Source organism: Erigeron canadensis, chromosome 8 (assembly GCF_010389155.1).
Source record: "Erigeron canadensis isolate Cc75 chromosome 8, C_canadensis_v1, whole genome shotgun sequence".
In the NCBI taxonomy this organism is placed as follows: domain Eukaryota; kingdom Viridiplantae; phylum Streptophyta; class Magnoliopsida; order Asterales; family Asteraceae; genus Erigeron; species Erigeron canadensis.
The window spans coordinates 32,067,152-32,090,809 of record NC_057768.1 but is presented as its reverse complement, the minus strand read 5'-3'; the positions used below and the strand labels follow the sequence as shown (position 1 = coordinate 32,090,809).

General features: G+C 35.1%; 7 protein-coding genes across 7 annotated transcripts; 3 read left to right on the top strand and 4 right to left on the bottom strand.

Moving 5' to 3' along the window:
- The first annotated feature begins 3 nt into the window (after positions 1-3).
- Positions 4-2,949, top strand: LOC122610644 (putative disease resistance RPP13-like protein 1). Its single transcript, XM_043783614.1, has 2 exons — positions 4-2,145; positions 2,691-2,949. The coding sequence occupies exons 1-2, from the start codon at positions 4-6 to the stop codon at positions 2,697-2,699; spliced, it is 2,151 nt and encodes a 716-aa protein (XP_043639549.1). The 3' UTR covers positions 2,700-2,949.
- On the top strand, positions 2,282-17,924 carry LOC122578395. Its single transcript, XM_043750351.1, has 4 exons — positions 2,282-2,297; positions 7,119-7,123; positions 16,802-16,922; positions 17,461-17,924. The coding sequence occupies exons 3-4, from the start codon at positions 16,848-16,850 to the stop codon at positions 17,869-17,871; spliced, it is 486 nt and encodes a 161-aa protein (XP_043606286.1). The 5' UTR covers positions 2,282-2,297; positions 7,119-7,123; positions 16,802-16,847; the 3' UTR covers positions 17,872-17,924.
- LOC122610643 ((13S,14R)-1,13-dihydroxy-N-methylcanadine 13-O-acetyltransferase AT1-like) lies at positions 3,904-4,423 on the top strand. Its single transcript, XM_043783613.1, has 2 exons — positions 3,904-4,168; positions 4,284-4,423. The coding sequence occupies exons 1-2, from the start codon at positions 3,904-3,906 to the stop codon at positions 4,421-4,423; spliced, it is 405 nt and encodes a 134-aa protein (XP_043639548.1).
- LOC122578394 (AT-hook motif nuclear-localized protein 16-like) lies at positions 5,602-6,306 on the bottom strand. Its single transcript, XM_043750350.1, has one exon. It carries the CDS (start codon positions 6,304-6,306, stop codon positions 5,614-5,616), a length of 693 nt encoding a protein of 230 aa, XP_043606285.1. The 3' UTR covers positions 5,602-5,613.
- On the bottom strand, positions 6,701-10,728 carry LOC122578393 (glycerophosphodiester phosphodiesterase GDPD6). The gene is made up of 8 exons (XM_043750349.1): positions 10,567-10,728; positions 9,036-9,214; positions 8,648-8,831; positions 8,487-8,561; positions 7,985-8,094; positions 7,688-7,906; positions 7,445-7,600; positions 6,701-7,062 (listed from the first exon to the last, which is right to left on the bottom strand). The coding sequence occupies exons 1-8, from the start codon at positions 10,577-10,579 to the stop codon at positions 6,817-6,819; spliced, it is 1,182 nt and encodes a 393-aa protein (XP_043606284.1). The 5' UTR covers positions 10,580-10,728; the 3' UTR covers positions 6,701-6,816.
- LOC122610642 (protein PFC0760c-like) lies at positions 12,931-13,704 on the bottom strand. Its single transcript, XM_043783612.1, has 2 exons — positions 13,422-13,704; positions 12,931-13,337 (listed from the first exon to the last, which is right to left on the bottom strand). Exons 1-2 carry the CDS (start codon positions 13,702-13,704, stop codon positions 12,931-12,933), a joined length of 690 nt encoding a protein of 229 aa, XP_043639547.1.
- A 273-nt stretch (positions 17,925-18,197) lies between the features above and the next one.
- On the bottom strand, positions 18,198-23,422 carry LOC122578392 (nuclear transport factor 2-like). The gene is made up of 9 exons (XM_043750348.1): positions 23,255-23,422; positions 22,647-22,838; positions 20,492-20,795; positions 19,819-20,057; positions 19,550-19,730; positions 19,265-19,386; positions 19,112-19,177; positions 18,712-18,775; positions 18,198-18,614 (listed from the first exon to the last, which is right to left on the bottom strand). The coding sequence occupies exons 2-9, from the start codon at positions 22,836-22,838 to the stop codon at positions 18,373-18,375; spliced, it is 1,410 nt and encodes a 469-aa protein (XP_043606283.1). The 5' UTR covers positions 23,255-23,422; the 3' UTR covers positions 18,198-18,372.
- Positions 23,423-23,658: the final 236 nt, after the last annotated feature.

Sequence of the window (23,658 nt, the reverse complement as noted above, 5' to 3'; positions counted from 1 at the left end):
TCTATGTTTGCTCATCATGCATTGGGTGCAACTAACTTTGATTTACATCCAACACTTAGACCATATGGTGAAAGCATTGTGGAAAAATGCGATGGCTTACCTTTGGCTTTAAAGTCGCTTGGAACTTCATTGAGGGCAAAAACTAACGAAGAAGATTGGGAGGAGCTGTTGAATAGTAAGATATGGAGTTTAAAAGATGAAGGCGGCATTCTTACGGCTCTTCGAGTAAGTTACCAAGAACTTTCTGCTTGTTTGAAGCAATTGTTTGCATATAGTTCCTTGTTCCTCAAAGATTACGTGTTTGAGAAGGAGGACTTAATTCTGTTGTGGATGGCGGAGGGCTTTTTGCACAAATTAACTACAGGCGACCCAATGGAAATGGAACGCTTGGGTGAGATATATTTCAATGAGCTGCTGTCAAAGTCATTTTTCGAATATGTTGACGACGATAAATCGTTGTTTGTGATGCATGACCTTATGAATGATTTGGCAATATATGTGGCCAGAGAATTCTTCTTAAGGTTAGATTTGGAGATGAAGAATAAATATGAAGGGGATACTTTAAAAAGGTGCCGACACATGTCCTTTGTTCGTGAGAGATATATGGTTTGCAAAAAGTTCAAGGAATTTGAGAGTGCTAATAGTTTGAGGACGTTTCTAGCGGTTCCAGTGGTATCGAGAAATAGCCTGGAGCTATTCTTCTTATCGAATAAGATTTTAGTCGACCTACTTCCCCAATTACCTCTACTAAGGGCTCTTTGTTTGAGTAAATTAATGATAGACGAGATACCAGAGTCCGTTGGCGATTTGAAGCACCTGTGGTATCTTAATCTACCTCAAACTCGAATTACACATATGCCAGACAAAGTTAGCAATCTTTATAATTTACAGACCTTGATCGTGTTTGGCTGTGAAATGTTGAAGAAGTTGCCCGACAGCTTCTTGAAACTTAAAAATCTACGTCATTTTGACATTAGGGACACTCCGCTTTTAAAGAACATGCCGTTAGGTATTGGTGAGTTGAAAAGCCTACAGACTCTTTCCAAGATCGTGATTGGAGGAGAAAACGAGTTTGGATTAAGCAGGCTTAAGAACTTGAAGAATCTTGGCCAAAGTCTTTCTATTCATGGGCTAGAGAAATTGCAAAACGGTGATGAAGCACGGGTGGCAAACCTATCACAAATGAGTCTTAGGGAGTTAGAGTTAGAATGGAGCGAGGTGTCTAATATACCTGCGAAGCAAACACTTGCTAAAGAGGTCCTAGATGTGCTCAAGCCTCATAGAGATAATTTGAAAAACCTTGAAATTAAGTCATATGAGGGTATAGATTTTCCAAAATGGGTTGCGGATCCATCTTTCGAAAGGTTGACTGATGTTTCGATCAATAATTGTAGGAATTGTGAGTTTCTGCCACCATTTGGGCAGCTGCCGTCATTGAAGAAGTTGTATGTTGGAAACATGGGTGATGTGAAGGAGGTGGGATCGCTTTTCTTAGGGACTGGTCGTGCTTTCCCTTCACTTGAGATTCTACAATTTTTTGATATGCCAATGTGGGAGGTATGGTCAATCAATGGTTGTGCTCTAGATGCAGTGTTTCCATGCCTTGAAACGCTTCATATAGAAAAGTGTCCTAAATTGGTACAAGTATCACGTGAAGCACTACCTTCATTGAGGGTTTTAAGCATAGTTAAATGTGATTATGTATTGTTGAAAAGTGTGGTTTGTGTAGCTTCGTCAGTGACCAAGTTGAGTATAGGGCGTATATCAGGACAAGAAGAAGAAGACGTCCAAGAAGAAGAAGAAGAAGACCTAACTCTGTGGGGTGGATTTGGATCTGAACAAGAAGAAGAAGACGTCCAGAGGTTCCCAACCTCACTTCTTCCGTTATCATCGTCTCTTACGTCACTTTCATTAATTGGTTTTAAGAAAATGGAAAGCATATCAGAGGGTCTCCAACGCCTCACCTCCCTCCAACAGCTCTTCATTATAGGTTGCCCACAAATACAAGATCTACCAGAAAAGCTGTTGCCTTCACTTTTGAGCCAGTACTTCTCTAACATAAATCAAGAACTAAAAGAAAAGATGGAGAGTAGAAGCAGCTCCTATTGGCCCCTTCTCTCCAGATTCCTTGCGTTCAATATAATGGTATTTTTAGTTAGCACAACGTTTTCAAAAGATTTAATATAACTCATAGAATCTGAATGAATTGGTTCACCTGAATGGACTTCATTCAAGAATAATGGCAATAGTGATAATATTAATAAAGTTTTATAAAATAATTATAAGTTTTATAAATAGTAGTAGTAATAAACTTTTGTAAATTAATCCAACCTCTGGTTCAATCCTCATATTTTATAAAATAATAAGTTTTTGATTTATTATAATGATCTCGAGTCAACAGTATGCTATATTAGTTATTTTATATTGTTTTATAACTTTATTATCTCAATATAACAAGATTAATTCTACTGTAATTTTTGTAAAAAGATTGGTAAATAAGTTTGTTTATGTTGAGATTTACCACTGTAAACTTTTATCCTCCCAACAGTATGATTTGAGTTTATGTCTTGTTAATATAGGTCAAATACCTTCTTATCATTTTCATTTGATAGAGATAGGATTTTGAATTTCAGCTTTGTTATTCCACTTTGACTTTCAATTAAAACAAATTATGTTGTGTTTGTTTGCAGATTGAATAAATGTCACATAATATCAACAACAGCAGCAAGTTTATGTTTTTATCTTGTCATTCCTTCATGGATTCACTCACTTCGAGACTTTTCCATCCGATGGAGATACTAGCTCGCTGGAGGTGTTGACCTCTTTTAAACTCTATGTGTAGAGGCAAATAGGTAGCTGCTTTTTATTGAGTTTTCGTATAAATTTATGTTCTCACTATAGTATAAACGCTAAGATGCACAACAAATAAATGATTTCTTCTTTTTTTTCTTTTTATGTTCTTGTTATCCGTTACATTTTCCATTGTGCTGCATGTCTCTATCCATAGTCTGTCATCGTAGAGAGATATACGCTTCCTGCATATATGTGTGTTTCAAAGATTCATAATTATTGGATCACAAATTACTTTCTAGACCTCGTGCACCAATCAAACCTTCTTCCTAATTGTTTTGTCATTAATTAATAGCAACCCATCTTATTCAAAAAATAGTTCAGGAATAGTTAGTTCATAGAACTTAAAAGACCCTCCCCTCCCCTTGCCTCCCTCCCGAACATTAAAATGAAGATCATTGTGTTGTCAAAAGAACTTATTGTATCATCTTCTCTAGCTCCATTTGAACTCGAAACCTAAAAATTTACCTACATAGATCAGCAAATTTCTCCTTATTATACCTCATCCATTCATTACTATTCATATGATGAGCAACATGACACAATCCAAATGACCATCAATCTCAAAACCTCTGCTCTCTAAAACCTTGACTCATTGCTACCCTTTAGCTGGAAGGTTGTCCAAAAACCGAAACTCCATTGACTTCCATGATCAAGGGGTTCAGTTCTTGGTAGCCAGAGTTGAATCAAACCTGGCTTTTAGATGATGTGAAAAATCCAATAGTTGAAGAACTGAATCAGCCTGTGCCTTGTGATGGTGGAATCATCATATGTTGAAGAACAGTTAGCCGTCCAGGTTAACTTGTTTCATTGGGTGGCATAGCCGCTGGTATATCCGTGTCTCATTGAACAATGGAGCATATAGTCGTTCATCTTATGTGAGCCACTGGTTCGGAATGACAGAACAGTCGGATACTCCATTGGTGGGTCCCATTCTTGATTTGGCAGTTCTATTCCCTTCAGTGGAGTCAGATAAATACAGATGAAACCCAAAGGATCCGACTGTCCACGTCCCTTCAACCCAAAGGATCTTGTAACAATCTGAAATACGATATGGTTAAGAGTGGTCATAACCTGGCGAATCCCACGAGGGTCGAAGTTGTGACTGCTTTCATATGGAAGTGTGCAACCGTCGCTTTAGGTGATTATAAGGCCTCGGTGGCTTTTCATGTCGTGAACTTCAGGAAAAGAATGGAACCGTCGTTGCAATATCAACAATTTGGGAATCTTTTTCAAATGGCTTGTGCAGTAACGCATGATCAAACAGCAGGCATGGCTAATCTTGTGAGGAAGTTGAGGGATTGGTTTAAGAAGATCGGTAACAAGTATTTGAAGAGTCTAAAGGGCGAAAACGGAGCCGAGATAGCAGTAGCTAATATAAAAAAAATAGGAAAGTTTATGATTCAGGATGATGTGGGGGTCTTCTGGTTTAGTGGTTGGTGTAGATTTGCAGTTTGAGAGTAATTTTGGATGGGGAAAGCCACTTTGGCTAAGCATGGCAAATCTTTGTGATGAAAATTCAGTCATTTTTACAGATTCAAGATGGAATGATGTAATTGAAGCATTATTGTGATGAATGACATTAATATGCAAAAGTTTGAGTAAGATGCAGAACTTCAAGTATTTGTTGGTTTGACCCGTTACCCAACCTGAGCAACCCACCCATCTTGCCACCTCTAGTTGAGACAGTTAGGAGCTGAGATCGGCTGTAGAAGATAAGACCTATCTACCTACCCATCAATACTGGTTGTTTCCCATTCTATAACTATGCTATGTTAATAATAACATTGCTTCTGAACTATTGCATGAGTCTGCAATTTGGAAAACCACTCCATGTACAACTTTCAGAAATGCATTTTAAATAGTATCAAATACATATCAATAGTCATAATGCTGACATCATGCAAAGTTACAGGGTGCAAATTCGAACTCTAAAAAAACATGAAATAGCATAAATAAATATGTTATTATATATGAAACATCAGTTATTTACAATAGAATAATTAAAATTTGGGCGAAGGTGCTTTGGGTCAACCAACAATTAAAATTTGGGCAAAGGTGCTTTGGGTCAACCAGCAATGTTGCGTTACCCAAAGTCCCAAACCATTCATTTTGTTACCTCCACTTCACATATTACTAGTGCATGACAGTAAATTCATATGAAAGAAAAATAAAATTTAATCACTTATTTCTGTTGGATTCAGATATAATGTGGGCCTCAAAGTTTTCTGATACAAGTGGCGGAACTTGGTTTTTATCAATAGCGAAGTATTTGAGAATCAGCTGGTATCTGACGAGCTCAAGGTTAACCTTTCATTCTATTCTTGTTACCATTGTCGTTCTTTCAAACACTGCTGACAAAGTATTTTAGATGAATAAACACTGTGCAAAGTTCTTTAAAGTACATATTTTTATGAATCCTTCAAAGATATAGCGTAGAACTGTAGAAGTATAGGACATCAGAAAACACCAGTTTCGAAATTCGTATATTTTCACTAATAAAGTTCAATATATCAGAAATTAAACAATACTATTTGGTCTCACACAATCCTAAGCAATAGAATTTGTAAACAACAGCTGCAACTCGAAAAGGAAATCATAGATGCATCAACCATCACCAAGTCCTGGGTTTTTGCTCGATCTTCTAACACTCTGTTTTATGTGTCAATATTACATATAATCTAATATAAAGAAATAAAATTTGAACATATTATTTTTTAGATTTTGGTGCGATATTGTGTGTAAAAATGGTTAAGAAAATTCTCATGCCTTCGACAATGGTCGCCCTGTTGACCAAGTATAGATGTCCGGAGGAGAGAGGTTGGGGTTAGAAAGCACACTCTGTGGGGGCCCATAGATATCCGAAAGACCAATGAAACGATGGTGACGTTGATCGTGTGTGGTAGTTGCTGCGACCACTTCGTCCTTGTCCATCGGCAACCTATCAAAAGTGGCATTCATAAATGTGGCAGCCATTATCACAACCGGCCCTGAGGCCATCAGTGGGCCTGCAATGGCACCACCCACAACCTGGCCCTGAGGGCCAACTAGATATATTGCTAAGCCAGCTACCCCCGGTGGAGCCGGTGGTGGCAGTACTGAACCAACCAATGATAAAATCTCGAACCGTCCGTGAAGGGTTACTACAGGCCCAGAACCAGGACTGCCCGGTGATTGGGATGGTTGGCGCAACATAACATTGCTTACAAACCCAGCTGCGCTTAGCACCCAGATCCCCTGTTGCTTCCTCCTAGCAAAAGTAGTTAAGCTCTCGCCAATGTCACACCCTGGGCTAACCTCCATGGCATGAGCCCGAAGAGTATTTGCACTGTCTCTGGTGATAACGATGGGTGGTTTAGGCTTGTTTTTGGACCCGGCTGGCCTGCCTCGTGGCCTTCTAACTGCATGTTCACCTGTTTTTGATGTAATAGCTCTAAGGTCTGCGCTGCCAGCCATATTTCTTATATCGAGTTAACCAAAGTCAATTTTATGTAGGACATTCTCTTTTGGAAAAGCTTATGTAGATGATCTTGTTGATATATTTATGCTGAAAAATCAAAAGAATGACTAAAGATTAGGAGAGTGTTAAGTAACACCAACCCTTCTAAACTTTTTTTCTTTAGTTTATGCTTTTCCAATTCCTAATTCTCAACTACCACTGAATCAAATCTCCATCTAAAAAGGCAATCCCAGTGAGTAGTCGGTTTCACCCAGGTAGCGGTGGCATGGGCAGAATAGTTATTTCACAAAATCCAAGAATTTTATTATCAAGAAAACACTACTGGGCAGCAAAGAAGAACATATACTGGAAAACAGTTGGGTGGGTACGGCTGAAAGAGTAGAGCAGTAGTTTCACATAATCCATGATTTCATTATCAACAAAAAAAAAATCACAAACTATTTGTTTCACTAATAGATGATGTTTACACAATAAGACACACCTAAAATAATGATGTTTGGAAGGACCTATGTTCTGACAGGAAATTCGTATTTTCTAATCAATTTGGAAATCTTTTGCAATGTTTTGGTTGCGTCGACCTCATTGGGTGATCGAGAGGTCCATTCCTGGTAATGGTGGAGGCTACCAGCAAAATCTGTAAAAAGCCCGTCAACTCCCATTGTGTTTATCCAGTAATCAAATTCCATATAAGGGTCTTGACAGAAGTTGAAATGCAAGTAATCATTTTCATTGCGAAATGTATATGGGTGCACCTGCAAGTTGCATTAAAGAGGTTAAATTTAAAATTTTGGGGTCAAACCGAGAAAAGTCATCTCCGTTTTATACATTGTCCATAAAACTTCAATATAGTATTTGATAAGTGGAGTGTACTTTCTGACATAAAATAGACGTGGAACTATTGGTATTAATAATTAGTATCGAAAGCTAAATTGATGTCAAAAAAAAAAAAAAAAAAACAGATGTTTTGACCTAAAATTCTAACCATGTCTATAAATGTCAACTCCATTTTTGATACAATGTTAAAAGTAAGAAAAATAAAGATTCCGGGGAGATTATAAATAAACTTTTAGCTATTAAAGATGAGGAAAAGACTGAGGAATTAGTAATCAGATTCAAATACATCTGAATCTTAACCTGTAAATTGTGGGCGTGTGCTCTGGCCACAAGATCGGTAGGCGTTTGGAGGTAGTTATCTATTACAGGAACAATGGTATCCTTCCATGGACCAATCCCGACAACATAATCCTTGATATAGTCAAAATAATGATTTGAAGTGATTTCCGCATATGTCTGCAAAGAAAAAGAAATTAGATCAATAAAACCCCACGTTCTTTGTTTTAAACTATTAATGCAACGGTCGGATTCTATTTCATTAACCTGGTTTGTGTCCTGTGTTGTTACATCCACATCATCAATTAGAAAGACTTTTGGTAAATCGGTCTTATTGTGGATGTAAACGAGTGAAGATGGAGCAAATGACTGAATAAAACATGGCTTTTTCAGCCATTCTTTCGATAAATATGAACCTTCATATCCGTATTTCTTTAGGGTTTCCACAAAAACGTCTTCAAATTTCCTCCCTTTTGACCATTTCACCTGTTGAAACGAAAGTTAGTTTCTTTAAACTAATATAATGTTATGGTATATGAAGTTCAAGGTTGACATAAATCTCACTTGCTGATTCATCAATATAGGACTTTTGATTTCAGGATATATCCCAACGACTCTTGGTGCATCAATTGCAATTTGAATGTACTCTTCGAATGTAATGATAGGATACTTTCCTGTTCATGGGCATAACAAAGATGATATGTTTAATAATCATACTCAAATTATCATTTATTACAAACAGACTATATAGATAAAGATTGAGCGTGCTTCCTATTTGAAGTTGTAATAAGCCTTAATAAGTAAAACAGATGAAAATTATGACTATGCAACAAATTAGCACTTTAGAAGGTAACATGACTAAATATGCCATTTTTGATAACAAATTAATTAATAAAGACGCCTTACGAAATGAGAGTAAAAGAAAGAAGAGGTAGATATGTCAGTTTTTAGCCTCGGATTACCACATGAAACTACTAATCCAAAGCTAATTTTTTGAATACTTCGAAGAAGAGCTAGTTTATGCAAACATAAAAAGAAGATAATCGCAATTGATAAGAGAACTAACCATTATATTGCTGATCACGGAATGCATACCTCTGCTTTGCCCTCAATGTTTTCAATTCTTTTAATGTAAAGTCAACTGCAAAAGAAATTAATTTTAAATCAAACGAATTACACAAGGAAAACAATCAATCGTCTTTTCAAGTCAAAAGTCTAAGAGCATACATATGAACAGTCCAGTTTTATTAGCTCCTTCAACTTCATATGTCTTTACTCGGTCTGCAAACTCCTTGTGTTCTGCAATATCAGTTGTATCATCAAGTGTAACATCATGGTGGCACATAAGAACACCGTCTTTGCTAGTCAATATGTCGGTTTCTATGAAGTCCGCTCCTTCCTCAATTGCTCTCTGTAGGACACAAAAATGGAAAAACATTGAAAATGATGTGTATAGTTAGATAACCAAATCTTGATTTCTCTTAAAGGTGTTGATACTAGTTAGGATTGTATAAGATAACGCGTGGAAAGGCTTCATGTAATGAATCTAATGATCATAGTATTGTTTGAGAAATTTATATTTGAATATGACCAATCAGTAATCAAATTAAAGTACCAGGTAAGCAGGACCAGTTTCTTCTGGTAATTCTCCATTTGAACCCCGATGAGCAATGTTAAATGCACGAAACGTCTGTAAGGTCTGTTTGGCGTTTTCACTTTCACTTGGATGTGGATAGAGTCTCCTTGCAGAACACCCAACAATAAAGAGTAGCAAAAAAGTAATGATGCCGCAACCTGACAACAATTTTTTATTAATGAGGTTTGAAGTTTTTATTTTTAAACTGCATATTGGGTGATAGTTCATATGAATACCAAAATAAGTTTATAAACTACTGATAAGTTTAAGCTTTGTTAAATGTATAAATTAGCAAATGGATCTATGCAAATCTTGGTTCCTAGAATAGTAAATTTGACCTAAAATGTCAAAGTGGTTAATTATTATATGCGGGGGGTGGCGATTGTATCGTTTTTGGTTAGACAGGTATCGGGTTGGAATCACCCAACCCATATACTAATCATGTGAAAAACCTTGACCCAAAACAGGGACATGCTTAAGCCTAGTTGACTCATACACAACCTGTGTAGCCCGTTTATCCAAACAGGCAGCACGGCTTGGCGTGTCAAAAAAGTTCATGGGTCAAAAACATGTCTGCAAAGGTTGAAGCTTGAAGCCTCGAAAGTGACTGCAATGTGCTTCTCTTTTTTCAGTAATCAGGATTAGGTTCTAGCAATAGAGGCTTGTGCGATTAAAATGAAAAGCATATATACGATATAGAATTGAAGAGCCACAACCATTTCTAATTTACATTCTCTTAAATCCTGGTATAAATAACGCGTCGATAACTGCCCAACCCAAAACCCAGTTATGTCATGCCGTGATCATATCGTCCAAGCTGACGCGTCTAGCATAAGTAAACAGCAGTAGTTATATCTCGAAATAGTAAACGACACAAACTTACTATGGCCCATTAACTCTTTCTAATTAAAAGTAACTGCTCAGTGCCGCCTTCCGCGGGTTTTGAGCCCCAATACCTCGATGGTGTATGGGGAAGGTTAAGATGTAGGCGGACCTTACCTCTACCTAAGTAGAGAGGCTGCTTCCAGTTTTTACCTAAATGGTAGAAAAGGCCCTCCAACCTTTGCATGGGATGAGTATTGAACCCATGACCTCTGTCTCTAGAGGCAAAGGTGTTTACCACTGATCCAACCATGCTCTTTTTAACTCTTTCTAATTAAATTCAAAACTACTGCAGTTTTTCCTTATTAGGCAACAAATCAGCTTACCCAGTAATTACTTGAAATCATAAGTTCTAAACTTTTAATTACAATTTTTGTTATATCTAAAATCTATTTATTTGGATCATTGTATTCTTTTATGAACTTTTAATATAGCAACTGATCAATGTAAGTTCGTAAATAAAATCAAAGATTTCTCATGATTAAAAATGAACATTTTGAAGAAGAAGAAAAAAAGTATAGTTTCATTTCGATGACTTTAAATACTTTTTTCAGTAATATTTGAAATCAAATACATGAAAAATGAAAAAGAAAGAATAAAATGAAGCTGAAGAAAACAAGATGCTTACTTGATGAATTCATAATGATTGGATCACGCACAGCAGAATGACAGATCAGATCATTAATTTAAGCTGAATATATTATTACGAGTATTATATATACATACATATATATATATATACATATAGGGAAGGGAAATGAGTGAAGTGATGGATATGTGAATGGAGAATATGCGTTTGGGATCAACTCCCATTATCCACGCCGAGTTTACATTCAACATTTGAATTCTCTTTCGTTTTTTTTTTTCTTTTTTTATATCGAAAAATATTCCATTTTCTTTGTAGGTTTACACCCACATGTAACATATATTAAATGGGAGAAGATTTATATATCACCAGTTTTTGGTCATACACCATTAAATATATTTTATTGAGTTATACAATATAATAATTTAAAACACATTTAATGTTGTATTGCCAAAACTTGATGGTGTACATATCACTTTTCAGATTAAATAGATAATATATTCTTATTGGAACTAACACTTTACATTAACTCAATTAAAATATGAATAATTTTGTTACTTGAAAAATGCCCAATAATAAGAATTTGATTTTGGCTACCTATTTAATACATGTTACATGTGCCCTTAGGGCATATATTAGAAAAACCCTTCTTTTTAAAAATTACATAATCTTGTCAAAAATAAAGGTGTATCGATAAGATTTAAATGTTTTTAGCCTATTTATATTATATTATAGAAAAAAAAATCATTTTATTGTTGAAAGTATTGAAAAATATGTAATATTTTTACTTCAAAACTTTAAATACATTTACGGCTTATAATTTGGTATAGACACTTGATCTTTTAATCTTGGAAATTTTTTTTGAAACAGTGATATTTCAAGGGTGTTTTCTCAAACAAGTTTTCGAAAAAAAAAATTATACAATCGGGTAAACCGGTATTTCAAAAACCAGGTTTGAATTTTTGGCTCGAAACCGGTATTTGCATTTCCGGTTTCAGAAAAAGGTACTTTGAAGCCGGTATTTGGATTACCGGTTTCAGGTTTGGTACAGATGTACAGTGGTTGTGCAGGAGGACGAGACGTTGATTTGACAACACACTCAAACCCGGTATTTGAAAAACCGGGTTCAGAGTCCGGCCAAAAAAAGCTTGTAACGTTGCTCAGTCTTCGTTTTATATATATACATGCATATATTCTGAGATGTTCACACACACAAGCAAAACATTTATATATTTCTCATTTTTCAATCAATAACAAAAGCAATGGCGGGTCAAGCATCTTCAGGTAGTGGTGCATACCCAAATATCACTAAGGGTGGAGCGTGGAACTCCATTGAGTCTCACATGGCTGCTGATTACAAGGTTCAAAAAGACGTGGCAGGCATAATTGATGGTTTAAAAGAAAGAAAGTCGGCCTACGGGGCCGAAATTGCAAAACATAACTCAGTGATCAATCCGAAGAAAGTAGACAGAAGGTACGTGACATATTTGAAAGAGAAAGTCGAACAGTTGCAACTAACCATTGACCATCTTACTGTTGTCGGGTCCACAATAAATATTAGTTTATAATGATGTTTTATATGTTTTTGATATTAAAAGTTGTCACATTACAGGTATTTGATGTATCTGAAGTCGAAGGTCGAATGGATGAACCTAACCATTAACAATCTTACTCATGGCTCTATGTCAATAACGAGCCAACTTGATGAAGCGCAACGCTTTCAACCTGAATTTGGCCAGGTGGGTAGGCGGCCTAACGGTTACGTGACTGATCCGGGAGAGGAATACACAATACAAGACCCCGAAGCTGCAGCCTCACCTGACTATGAGCCCAGTGAATACATTCACCGTAATGATGGTGATAGTGACGTATCCTCTACAGATTCCCGATTTGGTTCGCCATATTATTCGGTTCACCGTAATGATTGCAACATGTAATTGTTAGGATTTATGTAGTTGTTTCCATTTTTAATAAAATTGAATTGCTTAATTACTTTTAAATGATGTTTTGTATGTTTTTTTTAAAAATAAGGGACAAAAGGATACCTAATAAGAAAAAACAAACATAAATTTCATATTAAAAGCTTCATAAAAAATAGATTAAAACAACATCATCTTACATTAAAACGCCTGAGAATTCAGGAAATAGACGGATTAAAACAACACACAAAAACAACACCCAAATACAACACAAACTAATGGAAACAGATAAGCGACAACATTATTGTCATATTCAAAGTTCAGGGCATGTCTTCCTGTTATGGCCCAATCCACCGCAAACACCACATCTAGCTTGTTGTCTTGAGGTTGAAGATCTGTTGGTAGAACTCTCATCCATCTCGTTCCGGTACCGTCTGGTGCGTCTCCTACCCATTTGTGTGACCAGTTTTTCCGAGTCTCCCTGGATCTACCAATCTACATGCGCCCAGTAATTCACGTCTCGGAGGGGAGCAAGTGCAGCATTATACTGATTTATCCACGTCCTGGTTGTGTACCTCTTACTTGGAAGATTAGCAGCTCTCTGTTGTTCATTATCATCGATAAGATTAAGAAGTTGTTCATGCTCCAAAGGACCTTGTGCATGGGTCCCTTCTTCTTCTTCATCTCTAGATACATCCCCATCAACGCTATATCCGTCGATGGTATCATCGCTTGTATAAGGTGCCTCGTTACTTGATCCACCACCCATTGGGTCAATTTCATGATCTTGAACATGTTCATCGTCTTCATTGTCTTCATCATCGTCATTGTCTTCATCATCGTCATTGTCTTCATTATCTTCGTTATCTTCATCATGTTCTGGCTGGTTACTCCCTTGAAAAAAACATTGGCTTTAAGTCAAGCTTAACATTTGGTTTGTAAAAGTAGGCTCGAACTTCACTTCAAATTGCGCTTCACCCAGATGATAAATCATTGCCAAAGTATTATCATCTGTAATTAAATTCCTAAAAGGAACACCCTTAAATTCATACCACAAATATAATTGCAGTTTGAAGTCTTGTTTTGAAACACCAAAACAGCTGTAAGTCATATCACAAATTTGTGAATAAGTCATTACATGAAAAAGAGGAAAAGTTCTTCTTTTCGATGGATCTGCATTTTGAAGGATCTCATTTACGAATGATACACAATCATCCCGTATTAACTGAACTACAAGTGGGTTGAATGATGGAGATGTCATTTTTTTTTTGGAAAATATAACTATGAAAGTGTTTGAAATGTTATCTGAAAATATTTGTTTGAGATACTGATCAAGATACATCACTACTATATATAAATATTAGGTTTACAAGTTGAGTTAGGGTTTCACCACGACACGACACATGTTAGGGTTTTGGCCGAAACCGGTATTTCAAAAACCGGTTTCAGGCTTTAGTCACATCGTCATGTTCCAGTCAAAGATGCTATGCAAGGTATTAGCTTTCTCTGAAACCGGTAATCCAAATACCGACTTCCAAGTCCTTTTTCTGAAACCGGTAATGCAAATACCGGTTTCGAGGCAAATTTTTGAACCCGGTTTTTGAAATACCGGTTTACCCGGTTGTATAATTTTTTTTTTTTTTTTGAAAACTTATTTGACAAAACATTTTTAGAAAAATGATAATGACAGCCCTAAGGGTTGTTATTAAGAGCTTATTACATGCATAAAAAGTAGTACTTTATATATCAATAAACCCCCCCCCCCTCGGAATTTTCACAAGACAAAATACAAATTTTAATGCATCAAATTAACCAATACTGGCAGCCTGTATGGCTGTCATTAACAAAACTCATTTTTTTAAACCAATACGTCTTTTATCCTATTTAACTTTCGAAAAGTAAAATAACAAGCCTTGTATAATTATTTAAACCAACATTTCTTTTATCCTTTTTTTTACTTTAAAAATGTAGAACAAGAATTGTATAGTTTTCTAAACCAATATCTATATTTCAAAATGGTTAAGGAAGTTCATTCTATTTTATTTCGCTATTTATTTGCAATGTAAAGTTTTTAGATCTTCAAAAGATGTTTCAATTATTAGGAAGGAAAATGATTAATCAATTTAAACAAATCAACCTAATAATCAATTTAACAATAGGATGATGACATTTGACATAATCAAAGGAAAAGATCGAGAGAGAGAATGAGTGAATTACACTTATCATGTGAGATGTGATAAATGCTTTAAGTTGATATATCATTACTTTTGGTTGGTCATTCCCGAATATCTCGAACATGAAAGTTAACATAAGTCGATATGTTTGAAGTCTCTTATGTGAAAGCTAACACATACGTCTATGTCAAAGTGGTTAGTTAGACACTTTCAATTTATTATTATGTAAAATTTTAATACTCATTTGGTTATTTAAACTAATTTGTATATAAAAAAACAACCTATATAATCAAGAGTTCAAGACCATACGTGGTGGGCACAAAAACCTTTCATTCATCAGTCGTGTTCATGATTTCCTTTATCTCTCACCAGCTTTCGTTTTACACCCATTTCGGTACAATTGATTTTAAATGTAACAATCAAAATATAGCTGACTCTTTTAATAGATGACATTTAAAACGCCAAATTCATCATTTTGTATAGGCATTTTTCTTCTTTTCAATAGTTAAAATATTTACAGGAATAGGAATAGGAATGTAACTACTCAGTGGCGGAAATTGATTTTTTTTTTTTTGGAGGGGTCAAAATAAAGCAAACATATACTATACACTAGTTTAATTAGGTTATACTCCATCCGTTTCACTAAGTGTTATGTTTTCAATTTTCAAAATTTAATATTTGTAATTGACTTTTATCAAGTTTTATATAACAAAACGAAATATATTTAAGATCAAAGTATAAAAATAAAAACTTTAAATATTCAAAGTAACATCCTATGTCACTGGTCATAACCACTTGGACTACGTGGAACTTTGGTCAATGAAATGCAAAATTTTAGTATATATCTCGTTAGTCGATGGTTATTTTGGAAGGGTCATGACTCCTCCTGTCCCCATTAAGTTCCGTCTATAGTAACTAGATGATACTTAAAATATTCAAATTTATCTGATATTTGTATTAAGCAATTTTTTTTAGTAACTATAGGAACATTAATGTTACTGGATGTATTGAAAAGATGTTTTGTTAATGTATCGCTAAGTTAGCAGTGTATTGGAGTGTATTGAAAAAACACATTGGGAGTGCTCCTAGTTGAAGTGAGAAGGCTTCGTAATAATGGTTGGATATGGATAACATGTGAAGTCAAACATCATTGTTCAAACGTCAAAATGTGGACATGTAATTGTATTATATCCTCCAATTTTTTAATTAAAGATTCAAATATAACTTACTGATATTTTAGGGGATGCCAAGAAAGTAGCCTAAACAGTCAAAACTCAAAGCATTGAACAAGATCATATTTGGCTTTGGTAAGTTTGAATTTTGAAATGGTTCGATTTTCTTATTAAGGACCGGAATTCAACTAGTGTTGTGTCTTTAAATTCGATATATTCTATTGATGGATTTGCCGGAGATACATAAATATTCACTTGGGACAAAGAAATAGAAACAAGCACTGCAATTTGTGACCTTAACGATTATTTGGTTTATATGGAAATGAAAGAATGATATACTTTTCAGTCGGAAACCCTTAATTCTCGCTATACGCCATCAGAAGTAACACGTATTGGGTAATAATGGATGGTTAGCCGAACAAAAATGAAATTCTTAGCTTTAGATCAATGCAGACAACTCTCATTTGCAGCGCATGTTTTCTAGTGTTAAGTTGTTTTTTTCTTTTCTTGACTGTCATATTTTTTTAACATAAATAATGTGTAAATCTGCATAGCTACATCTCCGGACCTAGTTGTATGGTACTCACATTAAAGTTTTATGGTTTATGTTATCCACATTAGAAGTTTTGTGGTAGTTTATAATTTTATATTTTATTATAAACGTTGTTAGAGTGACTAATAACGAATGAACAAGAATGACATTGTCTTTTTTTAAAGTAAAAAATATAAATCCTTACAAATTTACACTATTAGATAGTTAGATATCTTTCCAAATCATTAGCCCGTTTAAACATATCGTTATACTAATATGTGAAACTGGGGTGTGTTTGGTGACAAATGTTGCTAATATAAAGGGTTAAAGATATCCATGGATAGAGAAAAAACACCAACAAATTTCCCAAACAACCAGTAAAAGAATGACACGTGGACAACCCCAATAACAACCACCATCCATCCAAGAGCTTTGTAGTTTCTTTCTGTATCACTCAAAGTACACCAAAAGAAGATTTATAAATATCATCAAATATCATCAATAATTAAAAAAAAGGGACAGAAAGATGGCACTTTTGGTTCCATCAATGACTACACAGAAGCCTCTTGCATTTGCTACTAAAACTTTTGGTTATAAGCAGGTTAGTTTTGTTTGTATATATATATATATATTCATCAATGCATATCAAGTACCTTAGATGTTGTTTTATGTATTGGCTGTCTTTGATTTAAAACACTGTATATAGATTCAAGTTTTGTTTGTAACAAGAAAGAAAGAAAAACACTTGAACCTAATGGAATGCAAGTTCCTAAAAACTTGTTGGATATTATTGGCTACTCGATGTATAGATTATTGAAAGTTAAGATGAGAAATGATACAATGCTAGAGTTGCCAAAGCAGACACATTTAGTAACAATCAAATTGGCTATGCAGTGATAACCAGTCAAAATGGGTCAGGCTAAGTTTGACACTTTCGTCCATTTTTATATCAAATCAGGTTTTGTATTGAACATTTTATAAACATAGTATAGATCAAAGTGTATTCCGGTTTGTTCTTGTGCCAAACAATCTGAATATACATAAGAAAAGATGTTTTAACCTAAATACGCGTCAAAAATGGTATCAAGATGACACTAACTCTAACTAGCTTCTTTTTTCACATGACCCATTGTACATAGGCTGCAACAATGAAGAGTACAAGCAGCAAAAGATCAACAACCAAATCAAGTATTAAGCTGCTAACAAACGTTGAAAAGCTAAAGCTGCTAACAAAAGCAGAGAAGGCGGGTTTGCTTTCAGCAGCAGAAAAGGCTGGGTTTTCACTGTCATCAATAGAAAAACTAGGGCTGCTTTCCAAGGCCGAAGAACTCGGGGTTCTTTCAGCTGCTACTGACCCATCGACACCGTCAGCCTTATTGAACCTAAGCTTAGCTCTACTAGCTTTGGGTCCCTTTTTTGTATACTTGGTACCCGAGGATTATCCATGGGAAATAGGTTTGCAGGTGGCGGTTGCTCTTGTAAGCATTGTTGGTGGCTCTGCTGCTTTTGCAGCTTCAAATTTTGTGTCTAATTTGCAAAAGTCAAGTTAGAGAACTTGTGTTTTCATTGTCAGTTATGTTGTATGCAGTTTGGATTCTTGAAATTTCCAGAGTATCAGGTTAAGAGCTTGCAGCCTTGCATAAGTCTCCTACTTTTTGCAAGTTTTTGCATCCATGTAATATAACAATGGTCCATAATATATGATGTTTATGTTCCGTAGATAAAAAAAAAAAACGACTCACATAAACTAACAAAATGGTAAATGGAAGAGTAAATTGGAAAATTTTGATTGATAGTCTAGGTTGAAGTGTGCTTTCCATTGTTATTTTTGTACACAGTTTGGTTTCTTGAAATTTGGAGATGTTAAGCTAGAAACTTGCATAATATGTCTACTTTTTTCCAAAAAAAGGTGTTATCAAGATCCAAATCAAACACCAATGGGCAAAGGCCGAAAAAAGAAGACATTTTTGCCAATTGAATATACAGAAACAATAAACGTAAGCTAAAAAACAGAATTCTGACATGGTCAAAACTTTGATTACTCGTGATTATTATACCCGTTCAGTCTCTTTATTTGGTTTATGGTTGTGTCTGCCACCACCATTCTGGTCAACTCGCTGATAGACCTCTGAATTTCGGCCAGTGGAACCCTTTGAACGGTTGGAAAACTCGCCTTGATATCTTCCCTCGTTCCTACTAAAGCTTCGACCACCAAAGTAACCACCACGGCCTCTGAAACCACTACCCCTTCTAGAAGAATACCGTCCTCTTCCACCAGCACCTCCTCCACCAACTAGAAAACCAATTTGATATGAACTTGTTAAGCCAGTGGTTAAGTAGATACGATTAAATATTTTTAAAGCATAATATAAAAAACAAAGTATGGTTACCTCGTGTTGTAGTTCTCTTTTCTTCAACAACCACTTGACGATTGCCAATTGTTAGAGAAGGTGCCTGGAATCAATTTCATAGAAAAATCAATATATTATATATGTTGTATTGCTGCAAGTACCAGAGGTTACAACTTTGACCCATTCACTTAGAAATTTGTCAATTTGGGTTACAGTCTATCTCTAACAAATCAAGCAGGTAATATAAATATAGCTAGAAAGAAGATGGAGCACACAGATGGTTAGCCACGCTACTATACAACATTACCCAACTATACACTCTTCCTAACTGATACTTTAAACAATTTAAAACTCCACCTCAACTCACTAATCTAACAACCAATGAATGATCTAGGCACAGATTAGAAACAATAAAATAAGTAGGGTATCAAGTTCATACCTTTATAGCACTATGCATGGAATCCAGCGACTCGAATTCCACAAATCCAAAACAAAATCCCTGTTGCTGGAGATAAGAAAAAGAGAAGATATAAATGTAAATGAAAACCATATAAATTTGTAGTGCTGATAGACGACACGATTAGAAGCAAACCTTATTACTTCTGACTTGGACACCATTTCTTTTAATAGACCCAAACTTCTTAAATTCCTCCTCAAGTTGTGTGACCGTCGCATTCATGGGCAAATTCCGTACATATATCGAGTGACCTTCAGCTAATGCCCAACAAATTAGCATCAGTAGATGTACTTAAAACCTCTCCGGCTTGAATAACAACTCAATATGAGCTTATAAGAGAATGAACCTTAACTATCTCACCAACTGATGCTACTGTTAGATTAACAAAAGGTGAACAAGTAGAAAAACTAAGTTAGTTACCATCATTATGAACTTTGCTGCTTTCGGGATCATTAACCACCACAGGGACCGATGTTTCTGGTTCTGGGGAAGGCTTTGCAGGCCTAGGTTTGTGTTGATCAGTATTAGCAGGTGCCCACCTTAAATTGCTCGTTTGAACATGACCAGAAGCAGATGATCCGGTAGCCTTGAATACCCGTAACTGTAAAACAGATTGGATCAATTAACTGAGAAAAACCTGAGAACGTACAAAAAGAGATGCAATGAAAAATTAGTTGCCACAAACACACAATTGATGCATATGATTTCTTATCCTCTTGGGTTGCAAAGGCTTCTGGTTTCTTAATGGGAACCGTTTCATTTAAACTTTTTTTAACGAGAGCAGGTTCATCCAGAATTTCTTCCTCAAGATCCGATTCTGACCCTTCAAGATTATCAGGGTTACAAACTTCTGGTGCATTATTCAGATCATTAGCTGACGTATTAGTTGCAGAATCATATGTGGAATTCTCTGAAACACGAGTCAACTCTGAAAGCATAGAGAAATATGTAAGCATGTGTAAACATTACTTTTTTGTCGTAAAGATGATAATAATCTACCTTTTCTGGAAAACTTCCCGTGTTTGAATTACTAATTTTTATTCATTATCGACATTACAAATAACTTTAAATTACATGATTCCTTCATATTATTTACATTAGAGGATATTCTAGATAGTCAAATGTTTCATTTAAACAATGTGCCCAAATGCTGCAATTTTAATAGGACAAGGGAGTCACGAGTATTAGTAGAGTTCGCAATTTCAAATCATTTCCTAATAAATAGGTCAATCAGGACATTTTCAGATTTCTAGACAAAAAGTGATTCAGGTCAAACTTACACGAGTGCTACAAAAGGTACCAGCTTTGAACAGCAAAACCTGCTACATCTAGAAATATGACTCTGAAGTATTTGAAACAAACCTGTATTCGGGACTGCCTGATCTGCTGGAGCACCGTCTACAATATTTTCAACAGTTCCAGAACTAGTCTCCAGTTGTACACTTTCGTCAACATACCTAAAAACATCATTTTGAACAAAGTAGCCCTTTTCTTGTGGAGCAAGGAAGAACGTTTGTGCAAATTTCCTTTCAATATTGTCTTTCCCAATTAAGCTTCCAGTTACAAGAACAATAACCCCTCCCAGGTGCGAAACTTGTGCATCTGCGGTTTTAATCTCTGCCTTATAGTTTTTGTAATCAAGGGACTGAATCTTCACATCAATTGCCTGGTATCAATTAGACAAGAATTTCAAAGCTATGGTTTAAATTAAGGATCTCGATGTACCATCCTAACTTAGAAAGATAAATTTATATGATACTCCAATAATTATTGGTAACGAGTGTCTTGAATACAACATATACTTAAGTTCAGTAATGCAACTTCTGAAGTGGAAGGCCAGTGTGTAATATTGAAAATGTTATGAGAATTCTAACTAGTCAAGACTCAGGAGGTTATATCTCTGATTCTCTACTTAATATAACAACACTCTAACTTCCATCGTAGAAAGAGAAAGAGTGATTTTTAAAGAGAAAGGGTTGAGATTGTAGTGCATTTTTAAATCCAAACGCAGATCATATTCCTCCCAGTATCTAGCTGCCCAAGGTATATAGATCAAAAAAGATATATAGCTCGTTGTGATCCACAATTCTTATATTGAGATGTATTTATGCAGCATGACCATGAACAAGAAATAAAAATACCATATAATAAAGTTCAACAACCAAGTCATAACACGTGCCATTGTATTAAACGCAATGTAAAGACTAAAGTGGCAATATATCTTAAAAGCTGAAATATACATTAATATAATCCATTGTCTATGTTGCACCCAAAAAATTCCCACTTGTCGCATATAAGGTGATAAATGAGAACTATTAAACTATGTTGCACTTGCAGTCGCAATTTTCAATCAATTGTTCTAAGTTAGTTACTATCAATGCAAGAATAATATGAGACTAACTTCTAAATAAACATGTTTGACGTTGTTCTTTATTTGCTCGTTGTCGCCCAAAATAAGCAGACTGATCAGGTATAAAAGATCAAACGCAAGCGTTGGAGAGACCGTATCTTATTTTGTGCTGAAACTACCTATATTCATATATATATTAATCGAGTCAAAACAAATTATTCCTGTAGATAACAGAATCCATTAAAGATTGGTGTGCCAGGTGGCCCAGGTGCCAGCAAAAGCTGTTCCCAATCAAATTCTCAAAGTGAACCATAAGGCCATTATGTGATTGGTTTTCTGATATACTAGTACATGGTAGTTAAAAAGCACATCCCTTATTCTTTGTCTTATGATTAGGTTCCATACAAAATCACATACAACAAGTTGGTTATTGAAGTTCATAACAAGCATACGCTTCATAAATACATCACAAAACAAGTTGCAATCAGCCCCCGTTTAAGTTCAAACTTATATCATATACATTGAACTACATGTCATCGGCTAAGAGTACAGATAAACAAAACAAGAACAGCAATACCCTTATCTATACTATATTATAAAGCAAATAGGGTTTCAACTTTCAATTTCAACAATGTACACATGATAATACATAATGTACACATGATAATACATAATGTACCATACATCAATGTCTACAACTTTCTCTCTCCTCCATAAATCATTTTATTTCTCTAATTCTTTCAAAATCTTTATCTCAAAAACCGTACATCGATAAATTATAAAAATTATATGGGTGTTCTTAAAATTTCATGCTCTTTCATTAGAGATTTCATTCGATATACTTTCGACGAATTTTTAAATCCGAGGGCGGAGCCCGTACGGCTAAGACACTCTATGACTTATCACCTCCTATGACCTATCATACTCTATGACTTATCACCTTCACAATCTCACCGCCGCAATGCGCGGGTACTTGCTCTCGTACTAAATGATTTAAATCAAACGCCAAATAAGAGAACATATACATAAAGACAAAAGGTCACAAATAAGGCATGTCGTAACAAAACAATCAATTATATAAATATGTGTACAAAGGCATAAACATAACTTGACAGTCAAATACTTAATAAAAAACAATGAATGAAGAACGGAAAAAAGGAAACTCACTTGCATTGTTGTTACGGAAGTCATTTGGCCATTAGTGTCCGGCCGGCTTAAAATACTCGAATCCTGATAAAACTTATGAACTAATTCAGGGGACTGATGAAGAATATGGTAATACTGTTCCACGAATGCATTACCGACAACTTGCGCGCTCGGAAGAACAACAGCAGGACTTGCTGCCTGCATAGTTGCCATCTATAAAACAAACAAGAATTGGCAGCATTTAAAACACATGAGCTAAAATACTAAAATATATAAACAGCCATAAAAACAGAGGACACTATAATTAATACTGTAATGCATTATTAGCATAACTACCTTAACAAATTAAAATCAATTCACAAATAATCATTAATTACTAACAACCCATAGTATTCAAAAAACAAAAATAATATAACAGTTTTTTTGTTTCAAAAAATAAAAATAATATCCTGGTCATCCTAAGAGGAAATCAAATCATTTTGGATAAAAACCCGAAAATAAAAAAGTTTTATTAAAAAAGAAAAACGTAAGGCAGATCTACCACAGTGACACTGACAAAATGGGTAATAAGTAGGATACAAATAGCATATATTAAATTAAAATTAATACGAAGAAACTAAAGTGAGCACCTGATTTTGGGTGTTAATTAAAAACAAAAAAGGGACAGAAGAGCAAAGATTTGTGTGTGAATATTATGTTTGTTTGGTTGATTGAAAGCGAAATATTCTAGTTTTTAGATTAGATTAAGGAGAGGAGAGGAGAGATCAAATCTAACTGAAAAGGAGGTTTTTGTTGTTGGAACTTGGAACAACTATTTTTTCTTTTCACTTTAACCCCCATAGTATGGTTTTTTTTTTTTTATTATCCATACACCAATGTGATGCAAAAATAAAAAATTATAAAAAAAAATCTAAATCCGCAATTCAAAATTCTCCGGATTTTCGGATTCGGATATTGGATGATTTTTTTAATAAATTCGGATATTCAGGTATCCGAAACTTATATGCTTGAGACACTCGGTTGGCCTTGAGAT